The 17,625-nt window shown below is 40.0% G+C and overlaps 1 protein-coding gene across 3 annotated transcripts in view; it reads left to right on the plus strand.

Annotated features, from left to right (window-relative positions):
• Vav3 (vav guanine nucleotide exchange factor 3) overlaps positions 1–17,625 on the plus strand; it is a 321,021-nt gene that overhangs the window by 151,776 nt on the left and 151,620 nt on the right. For all 3 annotated transcript variants that reach the window (XM_076933154.1, XM_034500278.2, XM_034500279.2), the window contains exons 7-12: positions 2,479–2,547; positions 4,611–4,714; positions 6,659–6,758; positions 11,214–11,309; positions 14,515–14,583; positions 16,328–16,414. In XM_076933154.1, coding sequence (XP_076789269.1) covers positions 2,479–2,547; positions 4,611–4,714; positions 6,659–6,758; positions 11,214–11,309; positions 14,515–14,583; positions 16,328–16,414 — 525 coding nt within the window. The remainder of the gene's footprint in view (positions 1–2,478; positions 2,548–4,610; positions 4,715–6,658; positions 6,759–11,213; positions 11,310–14,514; positions 14,584–16,327; positions 16,415–17,625) is intronic.

Here is a 17,625-nt window from a genome sequence, read left to right on the forward strand (position 1 = left end):
CCAAATGACCACTAATGTCTGTGGAATGTTTAATGAGATAGTTTTAAATTTGATTGTGATGGCTGCATAGCTCTGAATGTCTAAGAACCATTGGATTGCAAACGAAATAGTTGGGTTGTGAGAAACATGAATTATGTCTCAATAAAAGCCTCCCAAAGAAAAATAAAGATATCAAAGCAGATTTATACATTATACTACTATTTATTGCTATCCTGACATCGAAATGACCCTGTTTTAAGAACTGATGTTATAGCAGCCAAGACAGGAAGACTCTAGGTTCTTCTGGCACTTTCTGTATCATAGCCAAATTTAGGCTGGGAGCAAATACGTATGCCAGTTTTGTGTGGAGTTACCTGAAGAAAAGTCAGAATGAGTGAATGATGGGCATGGGCTTGAGGTACCATATAAAGGCTGACAGCAGAAGACCTCTACGTAAGAGCACGGTGCATAGTTCATCAGCTGAGAAAGTTGAGGGCACAAGCCATGTATATGGTCTTGTGATGAGAGTTCTAGGAGAAAGGTTCTCTGATAGAGGAATTGTCAACGTAGGCTTTGTGGAACAGCAGTGGTCCAGTGTGGTGGATAGAATGTATGGAGACTGAGAAAGAGGTCAGAGAACTGGTGGACTACCAGGTCATATAGGGGCAAAAGCTAGAGCTCTGAGCAGACTTGAAGTAAAGGTATTTATGCCTTTAACACTGCACTCTGGCTCTTCTGAAGCAAGAATGGGAGGTCGGAGAAAAGTAGGATTATAATTATCAGGATGACAGGAAGTCGTGGCACACAAGGAGATCCAGAAGGCTCAGACTTTGGAAATAATTTGTCAAATTAGACCCAACAGAGTTTGATGATGTAGGCAGAGGATCCTAGAATTTGGCCTGTGAGAATGTGCAGATGGTGAAGCAGGGAGTCATGACTCTGTTGGGCATGTTAACTTGTGTTCCCTCCCATTGGATGTATTGCAGTAGATATTAAAGATGTAAGTCTTACATTGATAGGAAAGTTGGATTTGTATACGGATGGAGCCCTTAGGCTGTAGTGCTAAATCAGGTCACTTCAGGAAAGGCATGCTTTTAGGGAGTGGGTTTGAGGCCACCCCTGTGACTCCCACATTTAGAGGTTAGAAAAAGAGAACCAGGTAAAAGTTTGTTTTGTTGATTAAAAAAAAAAAAAGAGGAGACATGGAAGGGTTGCTTAGGAAAGTGAGATAGACAGTTGATTAGGAAACAGTGTGGACATGTGGTCTTATGGATCCCATTGTACTCTGTGGTCTTATTTACTATTAAATGATCACAATAGTCTGTGGATTTATGAAATATATGGCAAGCTAGATATAGTCAAAGGTTTGTTTTATCTAGGAAAACATAATGGAAGAAGGAGGAGGAGAAGGAGTAAGAGGAGGAGGAGGAGGAGGAAGAGGAGAGAAAGATTTTGGACAGTGTTTCATGGGCTGTAAACTGGGTAGGGAGAAGAGAGAGTCCATGAAGGGGGTGAGACTCGGTAAACTGGACACAGTAAGGTTAGGGAATTTCTTGAAAAAAATGAACTTCATGCACTAGATATAGGGTTCAGAGAGATGGTTGCTTGAGACTAATCCGAGAAGCATGCACAGCTGTTGATAATGACAATGCCTTGAGACAAATCATGATTTGAGAGTTGAGCTCACAATTCTTGGAAATAAAGGCACCGGCAGGCCAAGTTCCTAGATGGGCCGCCTATACAGATACTGATATTGCTCACAATGAAAGGGAGGTACAGGCTTGGTGCTAAAGTCTCAAGTAATGAATGGAAATGGTGTGAAAAGTTTGCAAGTACATTATATACCTCAAGCATCTGTGTTGGAGAATTGGGGGGATGCTGTACATGAGCCCCAAATACATCTTCAGAGCACTGCCATTGTTTACCTCCTTGGTCAACAGCATCCTTTCTAACTTTTAGAAGTATTTTGTTTAATAATTTAAACATTCCATCTTGTATTTATATATGTGTGTGTGTATAGTATGCATGGACATGTGTATGTGTTTACATGTATGTGCACATCTGGATACATGTGAGTGGAGGCTTGAAATGACATTAGGTGTCTTTCTCTATTATTTTCTACTTCCTTTATTGAGGCAGAGTGTCTCACTGAAGCCTAAGATCATTGATTGCATGTAGTCTAGCTGTCTTCTTGCTCCAAGTATCCGAGACTCTGCTTTTCCAAGTGGCTGTTACTTGCCCAGCTTTTTCCTGGGTTCTGGGGATCAGAATGTAAATATTTATGCTTGTGTGGCAAGTGCTTTGGCCATCTCTTCAGCCTCTATTTATGTCTTCATAGCTGTCTAATGGAAAGTTTTTAATATAGAGAAAAAATATTTACTATTTGTGTTTGTAATGCTAATAAATAACTTTTAATGAAAATGCTGGTTGATAAAATCATTATATAGATTAGGCAAAGTTATGTTCAATTGAAGTGACTTATCTCTTCTTTCCTGTTAGTATTTCATGGTACCTTTGAAAAGATTTCTGACAGCGACGGAATTTGATTCTGTATTTATCAACATTCCTGTAAGTAAAATTGGGACAGGTCAAGTGTGTTTTCAGTGGACTCCTGACCCTTACTTTACCACTGTCTTTGCGTTTTCTATAATTTTTTTTTTAATTTTGCTTCCCAAGTTATCATATCCTTTGCTCTTTTGAAAAACTGACATTGTACCTTTAACTCAAGGTCAGTTAAGAATATGTGTATATGGATACCTAAGATTTATGTATTAGCTATGTCTGGTTATACAGCAGTGCTCTCAGTTAAGTGGTTGTGATGTGACTGCCTGGCTGGCTCACTCTTCCCTAGTGTAGCCCCTGGAATGTCATTTAACTCCCTCAATTCCTCTGTCATGGCCTCTGCCTATAGGCAAGGCAGTCAGATCAACAGCTTCTGGTTGTGCCAACCTCAACTTACATTTTGGATTCACAATTTCATCTCTTCCTCCTCTTTCTCATCCTCTCTTTCTCCTCCTCCTCCCCCTCCCCACTCCTCCTCTTCTGTCTTATTGTTTTACAACTGAAAAAAAATGTTCACAATAGCAACTGGAGACATAACACTGAAAACCAAAACCGGCACATTTTAGGAAGTAGGAACCCCAAAACCCCATAGCATGCTCATTCACCTAATTTGAAAGCCCCTACTTTGTATGGCTTTTATCCAGCAACATACTAGAGATGACGTATTCATCTTCAAATTTTAGCCTACAAAGAACAAGCTTACTGTCATGTTTCTGTGTGCTCCAAGGGACGTAGGAAGAGGTAATAGAGAATTGGCATCTCAATGCAAATTTCCTCATTGCCCCTGTGTGACACACACTCCCTGGCTGCTGAAAATGACTTGCTTGCTAGAATAAAAAATGAAATTCAGACTTTTGAGTTGCTACCATAAACTGTCTAGCACAATTTATGTGCTACATATTTGTGTCGTTAGTGTTCTGGTTTTAAGTAATTTGGTCTGACTGTTGTTAGCTTAGCACTAGGATGCTACTAATTAACTCAGGTACAGATCTGCATCTTGGTGTCCCAAGGACACGACTCATTACTTTAGTCCATCAATAAAACAGGAAGTACTTGATTAGTTTTATTTACAAAATTTCCAGTGATTATAAGATTAAACAGCATTGTATTTTTTTTTTTATTCAAAGAATAAATTGGCCTATAATAGCAAGGATAATTTCTGTTTTCACTGGGCACGGATATTTCTAGTCCTATCTGAAATTGCTGTTTCCCGTGCCCACATCTTTCTCCTTCCTTTACTGCTTACTCCTCTTCTGCTTTTTCCTCTCCTTTCCCTCCACCTCCTATCCTTCTCTCCTCAGAGTGACAAGTCTGGCCATAGTGGGAACTGTGTTTGTGGGCTGTGCTTTTTGCTTTTGCTTCCCACTTTTCTTCCATTACTTTATTTATTCACTTTACATCCCAATCACTACCCTCTCACCCTGATTTTCCCCCATCACACAGTCCCTTTCACCATGTTCCTCTCCCCTTCTCTTATGAGAGGGTGGAGGACCTCCCCTGGTATCGCACCACCCTGGCATGTCAGGTCTCTGTAGGGTTAGGTGCATCCTTTCCCAGCCCAGTTAGAGGAACAGGATTCACAGATAGGCAACAGCTTTAGAGACAGCTCTTGCTCCAGTTGTTGGGAGACCCACATGAAGACCAAGCTGCACATCTGCTATATATGTGTAGAGAGCCTAGGTCCAGCCCATGTATGCTCTTTGATTGGTGGTTCAGTCTCTGAGAGGCTCAAGGGTCCAGGTTAGTTGACTCTGTTGGTCTTTCTGTGGAATTTGTATCCCCTTGGGGGCTCCCAATCCTTCCTGCAAGTCTTTTATAAAACTCTCAATCTCTGTCCACTGTTTAGCTGTGGGTCTCTGTGTCTGTTTCAGTAGGCTGCTGGATGGAGCCTCTCAGAGGACAGTTATGCTAGGCCCCTGTCTGCAAGCATAATGGAATATCATTAATAGTGTCAGGGATTGGTGCTTGCCCATGGGATGGGTCTCAAGTTGTGGCAGTTATGGGTTGGCCATTCCCACAGTCTTTGTTCCATCTTTGGCCCTGCTTTTCACAATGTTTTCTTTTCTAAGGACCTTGTAAAAGTTCATCGGAGCTTAATGCAAGAGATTCACGATTCCATTGTAAATAAAGATGACCAGAACTTGTATCAAGTTTTTATTAACTACAAGGAAAGGTAATTTTTACATTTAAACATAGGTGGGTATTGGTTTGGAATTAGAATGAATGTTAGTATTAAAAATAGAAATATGTATTTCTTTTGTTTATTAAAATAGTTTCGGACACAAATTTGAACATAGCACATTTCATCTCCGGAAAGTAATTTGAGCTTTATATGGTAGTAGTAGTAATAGGAGGAGGAGGAGGAGGAAGAGGAGGAGGAGGAGGAGGAGGAGAAAGAGGAGGAGGAGGAAGAGGAAGAGGAAGAGGCTGGAGAGATGTCCAGGAGATCAGAGTGCTGGCTGCTCTTGTAGAAGTTCATTTTCCAGTACCCACATGTCAGCTTACAACTATTTTTACCTCTGGTTGCAGGTGATCTAATGTACTCTATGGCTTCTAGGGACCTAATATATATGTGGTGCACATATATACATGTAAACAAATACTTATGCATGCAAAATAAAAGTTTTAGGTGCATACTAAATATAGCATTTAGAGTTTTGCATGGCAGAACTCCAGACCAATATGAGACACATACACAAACACACCCAAATGCACACATACATGCACACATACAAACACAGACACAGATAGACACAAATGCACACAGAGACACAAACACGCATAACACAAGCACAATGTAAGTGCACATATACATGCATACATACACATATAGATACATACAAATGCACACATATAGATATAGACACAAACGCACAGCAAATGCACATATACATGCACATATACAAGTATACATATACACACAAATACATATATACACACATATACACACATATACACACATAGATACACACAAAAGCATAAAAACAAACACAACTACACACACACACACACAGAGAGAGAGAGAGAGAGAGAGAGAGAGAGAGAGAGAGAGAACCAATAGACAGAGAGATCAATCTATCTAACTCTAACATGGAATTTTTTCTTTTTTTTTCTTTTTGAAAATTTTTTTAGCCTAAAATATGCTGCTTTCTCATTTTAAATCAAGCATAATTCCTAGCACTGAGAAGTGGCTTATGAATTGCTTTATGTCAACTCTTAGATAAATATTAAGAGTTTATTAGGACTTTTAGCCAGTGGAGAGATAAAAGGAACAAAGCTAGTCTCTTTGCAAAATATCTGTAATGTAGAGATGTCCTTGGTGAGCGGGCTCAGACTTCGTGCAGTGTGAGTTATCTTCCATCCTAGGGGCTCGGGCCTCTCTACCCACTTCTTAGATGATGTATGTTCCTTAATTAAATGCAGAAGGAGTGGAAGATTTATTAATGAGTGGAGTCCTGGTAATTGTAATAAAATTGTAGTAGAAAATATAACTGTCTAGAGGATTAGTAAACAGTAAAAAGTTTATCTCCAATAAAAGCTTAAAGAATTTTTTAATTTAAAAAATTGATATATATATTCAAATAACATTAACAGTCATTAAGCCCTATTGTAAAATCTGTCTTCCAGAAAACATACATGGGATCAATCTTATGCCTATTTGCAACCAAAATAGTCTTTTTGTTGTTGTCAATGTGAGTGGCCCTCACTCTGCATGTAGTGTGTGTTAGGAAGAGTCTTGGGGCTGGAGAGAATGCTCAGGCATGAAGAACACTTGTTGCCTTTGCAGAGAACCCAGGTACATTTCCCAGCAACCCACATTACAGCAGCCAGCAAGTTCAGTTCCTGGGACTCCAACACCTGTGTAGATGTGTACACATACAAATACATACATACACACACACACACACACACACACACACACACACACACACACACACACACACACACACACACACACATGCACACATGCACACATGCACATACGCACGTTAAATAAATCTTAAAAACCCTACTGGTGCTTTAGTAGCCCTTTCTATGAATTTAAAGAACTGGGCATTTCCTCTTTCTCCTTCTGCTTAATTCTTTCAGCCTTACAGGTTTATCTTCTTCCTTTCAGATTGGTTATTTACGGACAGTACTGCAGTGGAGTGGAGTCAGCCATCTCTAACTTAGACTACATCTCTAAGACAAAAGAAGATGTCAAACTGAAATTAGAGGTACCTGTTCATTTTTATTATTGTTTTTAATGCTTAAAGATTACATCAAGAATGCAACAGCACATTTCCTCATGTGTGCCAAATATAATTCATTCCAGCTTTAAAAAAAATTAATTCAAAAGATAGCCATGTTAGTAAAAGCTATGGTGGTAATTGTTGCAGAAGCAGACCTAACTTTGTGGCAGTGGTTTCATACACATCCTCTCCTTAGGTCCTCTTTACTGTGGTTTGTATTCTAGTAACTCTTTTATTCTGTAGTTGAAAAGACTGGGTGCAGGGATATCATGGGTAACTTACCTTGGGTCACCTAGGTAGTAAGCGGTACAGAGTAAATAAGGCTCTCTGTCTCTTTTTCTCTCTCTCTCTCTTTATCTCTCACTCATTTTCTCTCTCTCTTTTTCTGTCTCTATCTCTCTCACCCTCTGTGTGTATGTGTGTGTGTCTCAAGTGTTTGCACAACATCAGACATTTGCACATGTATACAATGTATAGGTATTGCTCATAAGGAAGAAGAGTAGACAGACAGATACAAATGCGGAAACAGCCCAAAGTGCTACTATGTGAGTGTAAGGAGGCTCTCTGAGTAAGCTGGAGCAAGCCTGTCACTGGGAAAGATGGAAAGATACAGTACAACTGGAGGTTTATAATAAATTATGGTTTGGGAGGTGAGAATGTTGATACACGTCTACAATCCCAGCATTTACAGGGCCTGGGCAGGAGGACTGCAAGTTTGCAGTCAGCCTGGTCCACACTCAGACAGAGATACAGCCAGACATACCCAGATACCCCCCACATCTATCTGTCTATAGATAGATATGTGTATATACATATGTATCTCAAGACACTGTCTCAACCCCTTCTCTCCCCCAAAGTCATAATTTATGTGTATTAATTCTAATACATAAGCATTTAAATATTTAAAGAACTGAAAAATTCTGGGTATATAAATGAATGAGTATCTTAGGGCTATTTTTGGTTTGTTGCCTCTTCGATATCTCCTTTCTCCTTTTCTTTGTTCACTTTATCCTTGAAGTCAGACGATGGAAAAGAGGAGAAAGCCTTTCAAGCTATAGCTCTTCCTTGTTTTGGTACAGAGGGCATGATTTCATCTCCCACAGAGACACATTATTGCTTAGGAGGCTTGCACGATAGCAGGACACTGAGTATTTTATAGTGTCCCTTGATGATGGTGACCTTTCATCTAGAGATAGTTTAGTCACCACTGAATGATGTCCTTAAAGTATCATTAGCACCAAGGGTTAACGCTCCTCGTAAGTGTAGAGGTCTAGGCTACCTTGACTCAAATTAGATATGATGATAAAATAAAACTTTACAGCTCATGTTATTAGTTCAGAGCAGAACAGTAGTTAAGGCAGCTTTTTTTTTCCTCTCTCCTTAAATGAAGGTATAAAACTGTGGTTTGAGAGGGGACCCAGCAGGTTGTCTGTCAGACCTCTATGGTTCTCAGACCTGTTGAATAGCCACTCTTCTCTCAGAATCAATGTCAGAGCTCTGCAGAGGACATGCATACCAGGACTGTACAGTCTGTCCATTTTCTGCCAGACTTGGGAGAGGAGAGACCTCAGGCTGAGTTGAAAAGGCTGCAGGTGAGAGGCTGTAACTCAGCATGCTGCCTCTCGCTCACTCAGATGTCCCACTTCTGAACAGGGCCTGACTTAAGAGAATTTAATGAGAAAGTGTAACACAGGCACCCTGCAGGATGTTCGGAAAGCTGTCTTACTCTTGACGCCTGTCCTTTCCATTTTCTTTCTTTGGTGCTTATTTTTGCTTTTCTTTTTCTGGTTCTTGTTATTTTTCTTATGTGTGAGTCTATGTATATAGTCTTTTCTGCTTTGGAATCAAGATAACGTAGGGCATTGTAGAGCCTCCATCTTTTCTGGTGAGTCTGAGTTTAAACTCAGTGATAGTACCTTTTGATTAGGATTGAGTTTAGGCCAAGTGTGTGGTGGATTATTTCGGAAGAATTATTTAGGACCCTTATTTACTTTCAATGATAAAAATTTACAGTCTCCAGCTGCAGTATAGATGATGAGAATAACATTTTCTACCCCCTGAAATTGGAACTTCAACAAACAGATTTTCCCAACAATAACTTTAAATGAGCTGGGATGGCCTACATTCCAGTGGGCTAGAGAGTTCAAGAACTCCGTGGTGCTGAGGAGATTAAAATGCAACAGGGAGAAAAGACCCAGTAATTATAGTGATAATTTAACCTCCTAATTGAAACTCATGATCTGGGATGCTCTATAATTTGCGGATGCCAGAAATCAGTTGAACTCACAGGCTGAGGAGATAGCACAGTCATTACAGAGCTTTCTATGCCAGCATGAGGACCTCAGTTCAATCTCCAGAACTGACATGAAAAAGTTGGATGTGATGGTACGTGATTATTGTTGTACCTCTGAGGTGAAGGGAAAGTGGTAAGATCCCATCTATCCCCAGGCGTTGTTGGCCAGTAGGTATAGCCTACTGGCTCAGTGACAGGCCAGTGAGAGACCCCCAAAACAAGATGAATGTTCCAGAGAAACAATACCTGCAATTGTCTTCTGGCCTTCACACACATACATGTTCATCCATATCATATAGGAGCTCTAGTGAAACAGTTATCTCCCAGTGAACTGGGGTAATTAAGACATGAATAACTGATCAGCATGTTTTTTTTCTAGCTCATTTTCCTCTAGATCTGTAGTCAAACATACTCATGATGTCATCATGGTCATTAGAATTACTGACATTAATGCCATATGCCTTTGAGTGTGTTAGAAAAGCTAAGAGTGGGCAAAGGAACAAGTTCATGGCCCGAATATTATCTTAAGTAACTCTATTTACCGAAGAAGCCTTTGTTCTAACACATGCAATTGCTTGAGAATATTGAACTCATGAGTTTTCTCTCTAGCAATGTTCTTTGACATTCTGGCATCTTTTGTAATAACACTGTTTGTATGTTTCAGTCAGGGTTCTCTAGAAGAACAGAATTGATAGAATGAATCTATACTACACTCCTGATACTAAAATCTTTATTAGTCAGCGTTCTCTAGAACCTTCCTAGAAACCTGTACAGAAAGGAGATTATTAAAGTGGCTTACAGATGGCAGTCCAGGTAGTCCAATAGTAGCTGCCTACCAATGGAAAGTCCATGAATCCAGCAGTTGTTTTATCTGTGAAGATAGATGTCTCAGTTGGTCTTCACTATATGCTCAAATCCCAAAGTAGGTTCTAATTCCAGTAAAGGAATGGAGTAGTTAGCAAGACAGGACAATGAGGCAAAGAGAAAAAGCTTCCTTCTTCCATATCCTTTATATAGGCTTCCACCATGAGGGGTAATCTAGATTAAAGGTGGGCCTTTCCATCTCAAAAGATCAGGATTAAAGGTGAGTCTTCCCACCTCAAATTACTTAATCAAAAAAAAAAAAATCCTTCATAGGTATACACCTAGCTATCAGTGACTTGCCTAAGTCACACAGCCAAGGATTCATATTTTAATACATCAAATTTAAATTATTTACCACAGGGTCACAGCTACAATCATAAGTGAAGAAGTCAATATTATTTTAAAGTGCATTTTTGTTTGTTTGTTTACTTGTGACAAGGTTTACTGGGTAGCCTCAAACGTATGTCAATCCTCGTGTCTGAGGCTCTTTGGTGCTAGAATTATAGACATGTACCACCATACCCAGTTAAAAGTATTTTTTAAAAAAGAGGATTAAGTATATAAAATATGAGGGTTTAAAAATATTAATTGTGGTAACATGTTTATATTTTTAACATATTCGGCCAAACATTCCATTTGATTTAGTTAGAATAAGTATTTATATGCAAACAGAGGGTTGTCTCTTTTAAAAGAGGTTTAAAGGCCATGTTTTTAGTCCAAAAGGTTATAATCGGGCAGATATTCTTTACAAGGATAATTAAGTGGCCATAAGGTAAACTTATACACAGACCAAAAGAGGCAAGAAGTGAGGGAAGGAAAAAGAGATAAAGAAAATGATGTTGACTGGAATTCTACCTCAAGCCCAGTAGAATGCTTTGGAAAGGCTATGGTGTTTTTTTCTGGAGACTGGAAAGAGTGTTTGAATAGAATTGGTGTGGCCAAGGCATGAAGATGGATGAACCCATAGGACTTTGATGAGTCGGAGGCTGAGCTATCTGATTCACAAGCCTGGGGAAATGTGGGAGGAAAACTCTAAAAGAAAACTTGGGAGGGATTGGATTATGCTCTATACAGATAATCTTCAGTTATAATTCTACTTGATTCGTCTTATGACTCGAAATACTGTAAGACATGCTTTAAAAAACCCTGAAGATACGTCATTGTTTGAATAGAAGTATTGCTATGGAAAACAGCAAAAATATTTATAAGGGGGCTTTGCATTTTGTAGTGTTTTCTGACTTCCTCCAAGTAAACTAACAAAAGTTTGAAATCCATTGCCTCAGGAATGTTCAAAAAGAGCCAATAACGGGAAATTTACTCTGCGTGATTTGCTGGTAGTTCCTATGCAGCGGGTGCTGAAGTATCACCTCCTCCTTCAGGTCTGTATGTTAACAACACTCTACTGTGCACCTGTTCGTCCCACAGAACACTGGTGGGCAGCAGCCTCTTGCAAAGTCTCTGTATTATTAGAGCAAAATGTGAAATGGCCAGGACAGCCAGGTGTTTTATTTTCTTTTTAGCAATAAATAAATGGATAAATAAATAAATAAATGCGTTTGATAAAAAAAAGATACATTTTGTAATCTTCATACAGAATAGAAAAAAAAGAGTGAAACAGATACTAGTAAGAATATGTCTTCAATGACATCTTTTGGTGTTAGCGGTAATCATTTGCTAGTGAGACAACGACCCTGAGTGTGGTCAGATTACCCTCATTACACTGTTCGCCTTATCACAATAATTAAGAGAATATTGTATCATGGGCTGTATTGCTTTTCTGCTTCACTAAATGTAATAAGACGGCATCTATTGTGAGGAGATTCTTACTATAACCCACAAAGTTTATGGTTTCCACAGTTAGTCTTCTAATGAGGGTGGAGAGTCTTATAAATTTAATTTGATAGCTATACCAGTAGGCTCATTAGTTCTGCTCCAAAGAAATGTCTCATTGTATTAGTCTGCGAACCTGGCTGATGCTTGTGGAATGTCATTTTAAAAAGATCTACTACCTGTACGTGAAATAGAATTTTGAGTCTTCTGTGCTTTGTACACCTTGTATATTAAATTTCTTGAACTGTAGCCGTGCAATTATTCGTCATTTCTATTTTGGTTCTACTGAGAAATCAGAAAAATTCAAACCCTGATTATTTCTTTAAAAAATGCATTAAAACATTCATGAGACCTAAACTCAAAGCAACTTAATCAAATTGGATTTTATGAAAAAATAATAAGGGGCAAGTCAGGCAATCAGCTTTCAGGCTTTGTAGAGCTAAAAACAGGTCCAAAATAAGATAATAATTTGTTTTGTTTCTTTGGTGTCGTGAAGCACTGACTGAAGAATTTAGAAGGTTCAGATCAAGAGAAAGATTCTTTGGGTTCCTGTAAGATTTTGTGCAGACTCAAAAACTAAGAAATACAATGATGTGTTTTTGAAACTCCTGACTTATCCTGTTTTGTCCCTTCTGTTTTGGATTTTAGATTTCAAGACTACATGCAATTCTACAGTGGTCTTTTTAAAATGGGAAGCTCTAGTTTTGATACTATATGTAGATAAAAATTTAGAGTTTTTTTTTTAACTTTTAAAGTATTTTGGAGCACTTGTCTGGTGTCTAGACAAATTATCAGTTTGTAAATTTTTCTCTTACTAGTGTACTTTCATGATTTCTAAAGGAAATCTATTCTGGATGCTGGCTGATCTGAGAAGACTGCTATAAAATTTAAAATATTTCTGACAACCATGGAGCCTGCATGGGTCTGAGCTAGGCCGTCTGCATACATGTTATAGCAGTGCAGCTTGGTCTTCTTGTGGAACTCCTAACAGTGGGAGTTGGGATGTCTCTGACAGTTGCTTGCCTTGGGGACTTTTTCCCTCTACTGGCTTGCCTCATCCAGACTAAATACAAGGCCTAGTCTTACTGTAACTTGATATGCCTGCCATGTTTGGCTGCTATCCATGGGTGGCCTGCCCTTTTCTGAAGAGAAAAGAAGGAAAAGTGGATGGGGGTGGGGGTGGGGGTGGACATTGTACTGAGGCATTGGGAGGGGAGATGGAGGAGAAGCTGTAGGCAGGGTGTAATATATAAGAGAATAAGTTAAAAAATTAAAATGGTTTGTAGAGGGAGTTTTGGAAACTTTAAAAGTGGCTTATTAATTTGTTTAACAAAGTGAGAATAAAAATAAAATTTTGGTGGATTTTTATATTTGGGAGTTTCTTCTTTTTGTCAGCGTCAGTGTCAGGGACAGGAGTGGGGCCTTTAGAAAATTTTGAGTTTGTGTGTGTGTGTGCATGTGTACACATCAAACTGTGTTAGGAAGGCATTGTATAACAGAACCCACCCCACAATGCTCACCATTGACCTATAACACAATGTGATGGCTACACAGAAGACACACAAAGGCCTCAATAACTACACCTCAGTTTGCTGGATACCTGACTAGAGGCTTCATCTTCTCATCTTAGAGAGATGATTTGGGATCTGGGCTTTGAAAGATTAGTATCATTTTGCCACATGGACAAGAGGAGGAAATTTCTTTTTTAAAAAAAAAAAGCCCCATCATGTTCTATGGGTTATATATAAATGCCTTTGAGAACTATAGATTATTTAAGTGTGGATAGAAAGTAGGTCAGGTGGAAGTTGGGAAAAAGGGATTGAGAGAAGTTTGCAGAGCCCAGATCCAGAACATGACCACTAGGAGGTACTGGGTTACAGCTGAAGCACTGGGGACGTTACAGAAGTCTAACCAGGCTAGAGGCAAGATCTGATTTAAGAGTTTAGAAACCTGCTGGGCATCAGATGCATGGACCATGGACCAATTGCTAGAAAAAGTGACTCTAGGTTTAGTTGGAAGCATTTAAGAATAACCTGTTCTAAAAATGCAGTAATATTAGCAAGGCATAGTGAAGAGAAGGGGAAGGCAGAGCGTGGGACACCATTCAGGTTCCAACTTTAGCTGTTACACCCATGGACATGTTTTCATTTAATCAAGCACCATCAGTCACCACCTCATCCTGGCTGAGGATGGAGTATGTTTAGGACTTAGTAAATTTAGGGGGCTTGTGAGACTATTATTTAGTTGGACATGTGAGTCTGGTATTGGGTGTGATGTCCAGGTTGAACAGATACACGGCAGTGATGGCCTCATTAGGAGACAGTTGATGTGACAGTGGTTGTGACTTGAAGACTATGCAAAATAATAATAAAAGAGCGAGATCGTGTGGGCAAGAACAACCCTCTAAAGAGAAAGGAAGCTATGCAAGACCAAAGAGTAGGCAGAAAATTAGGATTTATAAGCAAAACAGTAACAGCAGTAAGTCACAAAGCATCCCCTTGTTGAAATGGAGACATGGGATTGGGATAAAGAGTCTTAGAGAATCAGTGTGTGAGAGGGAACAGAAAGCATCGGTTCATGTAGAGCTGAGGCCATCAGCCTAACATCCAGGAAACAGCACGCTTATAGTGGTGAGGGTAGAGATAAGCTGGGAAAAAAAAAAAAAAACAATCTTTAAAAGGTTTTGTTTGTTTGTTCCTTTGGTGTTAGCTTTGCATTTAGGGGGAGCATTGCTAACCTGTGTCTTTCAAACAGGAGCTGGTCAAACACACCCATGACCCTATGGAGAAGGCAAACCTGAAGCTAGCTCTGGATGCAATGAAGGTAAGGCAGCTGCAGTGGGAACTTGCTGGTGTCTCGAACTTCTGTCCAGAAAAGATGGGATCCAAATGCTGGTGTGTATATGTGATACTCTGACCCGTTAACACTCATGCTTGTTATTGGTGAGGCAAGTAAACTGATTTGCTGGGGAAAAAAAGATATTTATTACATTGTGATTGTCTGCTTTTATGAGCCTGGGACTTCCTGGTACTCGCTATGTAACCTAGACTGGCCCCAAACTGTGGCTCACTTCCTGCATCAGCCTCTGAAATGGAATTCTTGTGTAGGTTTTAGTGCCAGGCAGAAGTGCCATAATTCCAAGAGGGATGCTAAAACTACTTTTGTACAGTCTGCTCACTTTCTAGCCTCCGGGAATGACTGCATATAATGACTTTGTTCCACAGTCTTCTTGTTGTTTTACTTGTAACTGTTGGCTTGAATAAGCTGGGGGTCACAGGTGACTTGAGGATCGCCAGTGTGGTTCATTTTCCCAAGACCGATCCTCCGCCAGGTAGCCGGTGGTGGACTCTGTACAAGGGGATTTCACTTTGGGTCTTTGTTTCCAGTCAAACCTGAAAGTCAAGAAGTAGATAAGTAGAAGCAGATGTGGTCTTGTTGGCGAATGTTGGAAAGCACAAAGTCTACATTATGCTTTGTCAACTTGACCCTGAGATATAACTGAAACAGAATCAAGTATTTGTTTTTGACAGGAAGTGACAGGACATTATAGTTAGTTAACTGCTCTGGACCAGTCTTAGCATTGGCTCTGCTGTTCAAATGATCGTAGTGTGAGTGTCAAGACCATTACTTGGTAGTTTACTGTGGCTAGAAAAGCAACATAATTTGTGTCCTTCAAGGAGTCATTTATAGATGGGTGCTACGAAAAGCCAAGCTTCCCCTGAGAACACAGTTAAGAATTGCTATTTGCAGAGCTGTGTTCCTGTTGCAGATGTGTTAAAGAGGCTAAAGAAAAAAAAAAAAGATAGAAAAAGCTTAGAAAACAGGAAAATGTGGATCACACAAAATAAAAATAGCCAGTTACAGTATGGGAGGATTAGCTAATGCTTTTGCATTTTTTAAAAGCCATTTTAAACTGGGTAAAGGCACGTAGAGGAGCATGGCTGAAGGTCTCCTTGACTATCCCACCTCCGTGCAGCTCCGCCCTTCACCCTCCTGTGTTTCTCTTTTATTCGTGAAATTAAGCAGTTTCAGCTATCTATAGAGAAATTGAACTAGCCTCCTTGACTGAGCGCTCTTAGGAGCTAATGAGACATTAACTGGTTTCAAAAAGACAGTCTTGCTGGGGCAACCTGTAACTTTGTGTTAGGTTTTCTTTGCGGCTAATCCTTCAGCCCTGCCCTTCATGTCACCTGGGAAAGATGCACCACTGTCGAGGGCAGCCATTGATGCTCCCGGAATGTAACTCCTCCTGACCTACTTCCTTGGGACTTTGCAGAGACTTCCCTGGGATTTGGGTTTTTTTTGTTTTTTAACGCAGCAGTATCCTTATTGTCCTCAGGGGTGTGGGAGACAACAACTCTTCAGACTTCTCAGCTGCATACCCCGAATTTTACAATTGGCTTTGAGACGCAGCTTTGATTGACTGAGTGTTCATTTTATTGTCATTGAGACATTATGGTAGTGACTTTCATAGCTGATGAAATTAATGATGTGTTTTTCTTTCAAAGCAGCTTGCATCTCTAATCTCCCTGTGCCTTCTTTCTGCACCCTTCTCTCCGTTCTCTAGGACTTGGCACAATATGTGAATGAAGTAAAAAGAGATAATGAGACCCTTCGTGAAATTAAGCAGTTTCAGCTATCTATAGAGAATTTGGTATGTAATTATCCTCCCATCCAGCTTCTCCTCATCCCCAAATCTCGGGACATCCAAGAGCTGTTGTTGAGGAAAAGATAGTTTACCTTCAACTTTCAGCTGTTTAAAAGTTGTTTTCTCCCCTCCTGTTTCTGTCTGGTCTTCACACTCATGTGACTTTGCCATTGTCCAGGTACCTATGTTGCTTGCCACTCTCCTTCAGTCTCTTACTGCCTCCTCTCCCAAGGGAGAACAATAAAGACAGTTCCAGTTTTGGTAACATGGCTAGAAAAAGTCCTGTCAAGTCACTTCTCATTTTAATTGGGTCCAAAGAATGAGAAGTCAAAAGATCTATGGTATTAGTGATCCAGGTGATGCCTTAACAAGTGATAAGTCTAGAGATAAGAAGCACTTGGTATGTTCAGGAAGCAGAGAGGCAAGGGTGACTAGAAGCAGTGAGACAGAAGGTGATGGCCTCTGAGGTCACAAGGGATGGAGAACTGCATGTAGGCCAAGGGTAGGCTAGGGCTTTATTGTGACTGCAATGGAGATCTAGGTCAGTTTCTATCTGTGAGTGTGCCAGGCTTGTTTATATTTCAAGAAGTTCCTTCAAGGAGGCAGCCAGGCAGCTATAAAAATGGATTCCAGAGAGAATGGAGGGCTGGATTCAGCCGGCGGGAAGTGCATAGGGAGAATGGCTTTGAGGTATTTTTGGGTAGTGATTTCATTGCTCTGCTCTGAATGCCCCTGTGATGATCCTTTCTTTTCCCACATGTAGCCACTGCCCCATTGCATGGTGCCATCACCTGTGCCCTTGACAATCCCTATAACCACAAACACGCTCTTCATATAGTTAGGTTTTAAACAGCAGTCTTCCAAGTCATCTTGCTTCCTAGACTTGTCAAGATTTTTCTGTTGTCTTCAATGTTTATCCATTTAAAAGTCCTCATTGATCTGAACTTGAGTGATTTTCAGAACTCAGTGAATAACTACCCATATGTGTTATATCACTGGCATTATACTGTGTTTACTGTCATTCTCTGGTTTTCTATTCCTTCTCGTGGTTCTACCTCTGAATATTGCCTACTTAGAGCCCAGAGTATTTGTCTCCATTATGGTCTATCACAGTCTTTCAAGGTCCAATGTAAAGGGGACCTTTCTCCCGAAACTCTCATCATCCTTCCTGTATGAGAATTCCACAGTATAATTCCCATGGAAGCATCGACAGTGTG

The sequence above is a fragment of the Arvicanthis niloticus genome, chromosome 4, assembly GCF_011762505.2.
Source record: "Arvicanthis niloticus isolate mArvNil1 chromosome 4, mArvNil1.pat.X, whole genome shotgun sequence".
Taxonomy (NCBI): domain Eukaryota; kingdom Metazoa; phylum Chordata; class Mammalia; order Rodentia; family Muridae; genus Arvicanthis; species Arvicanthis niloticus.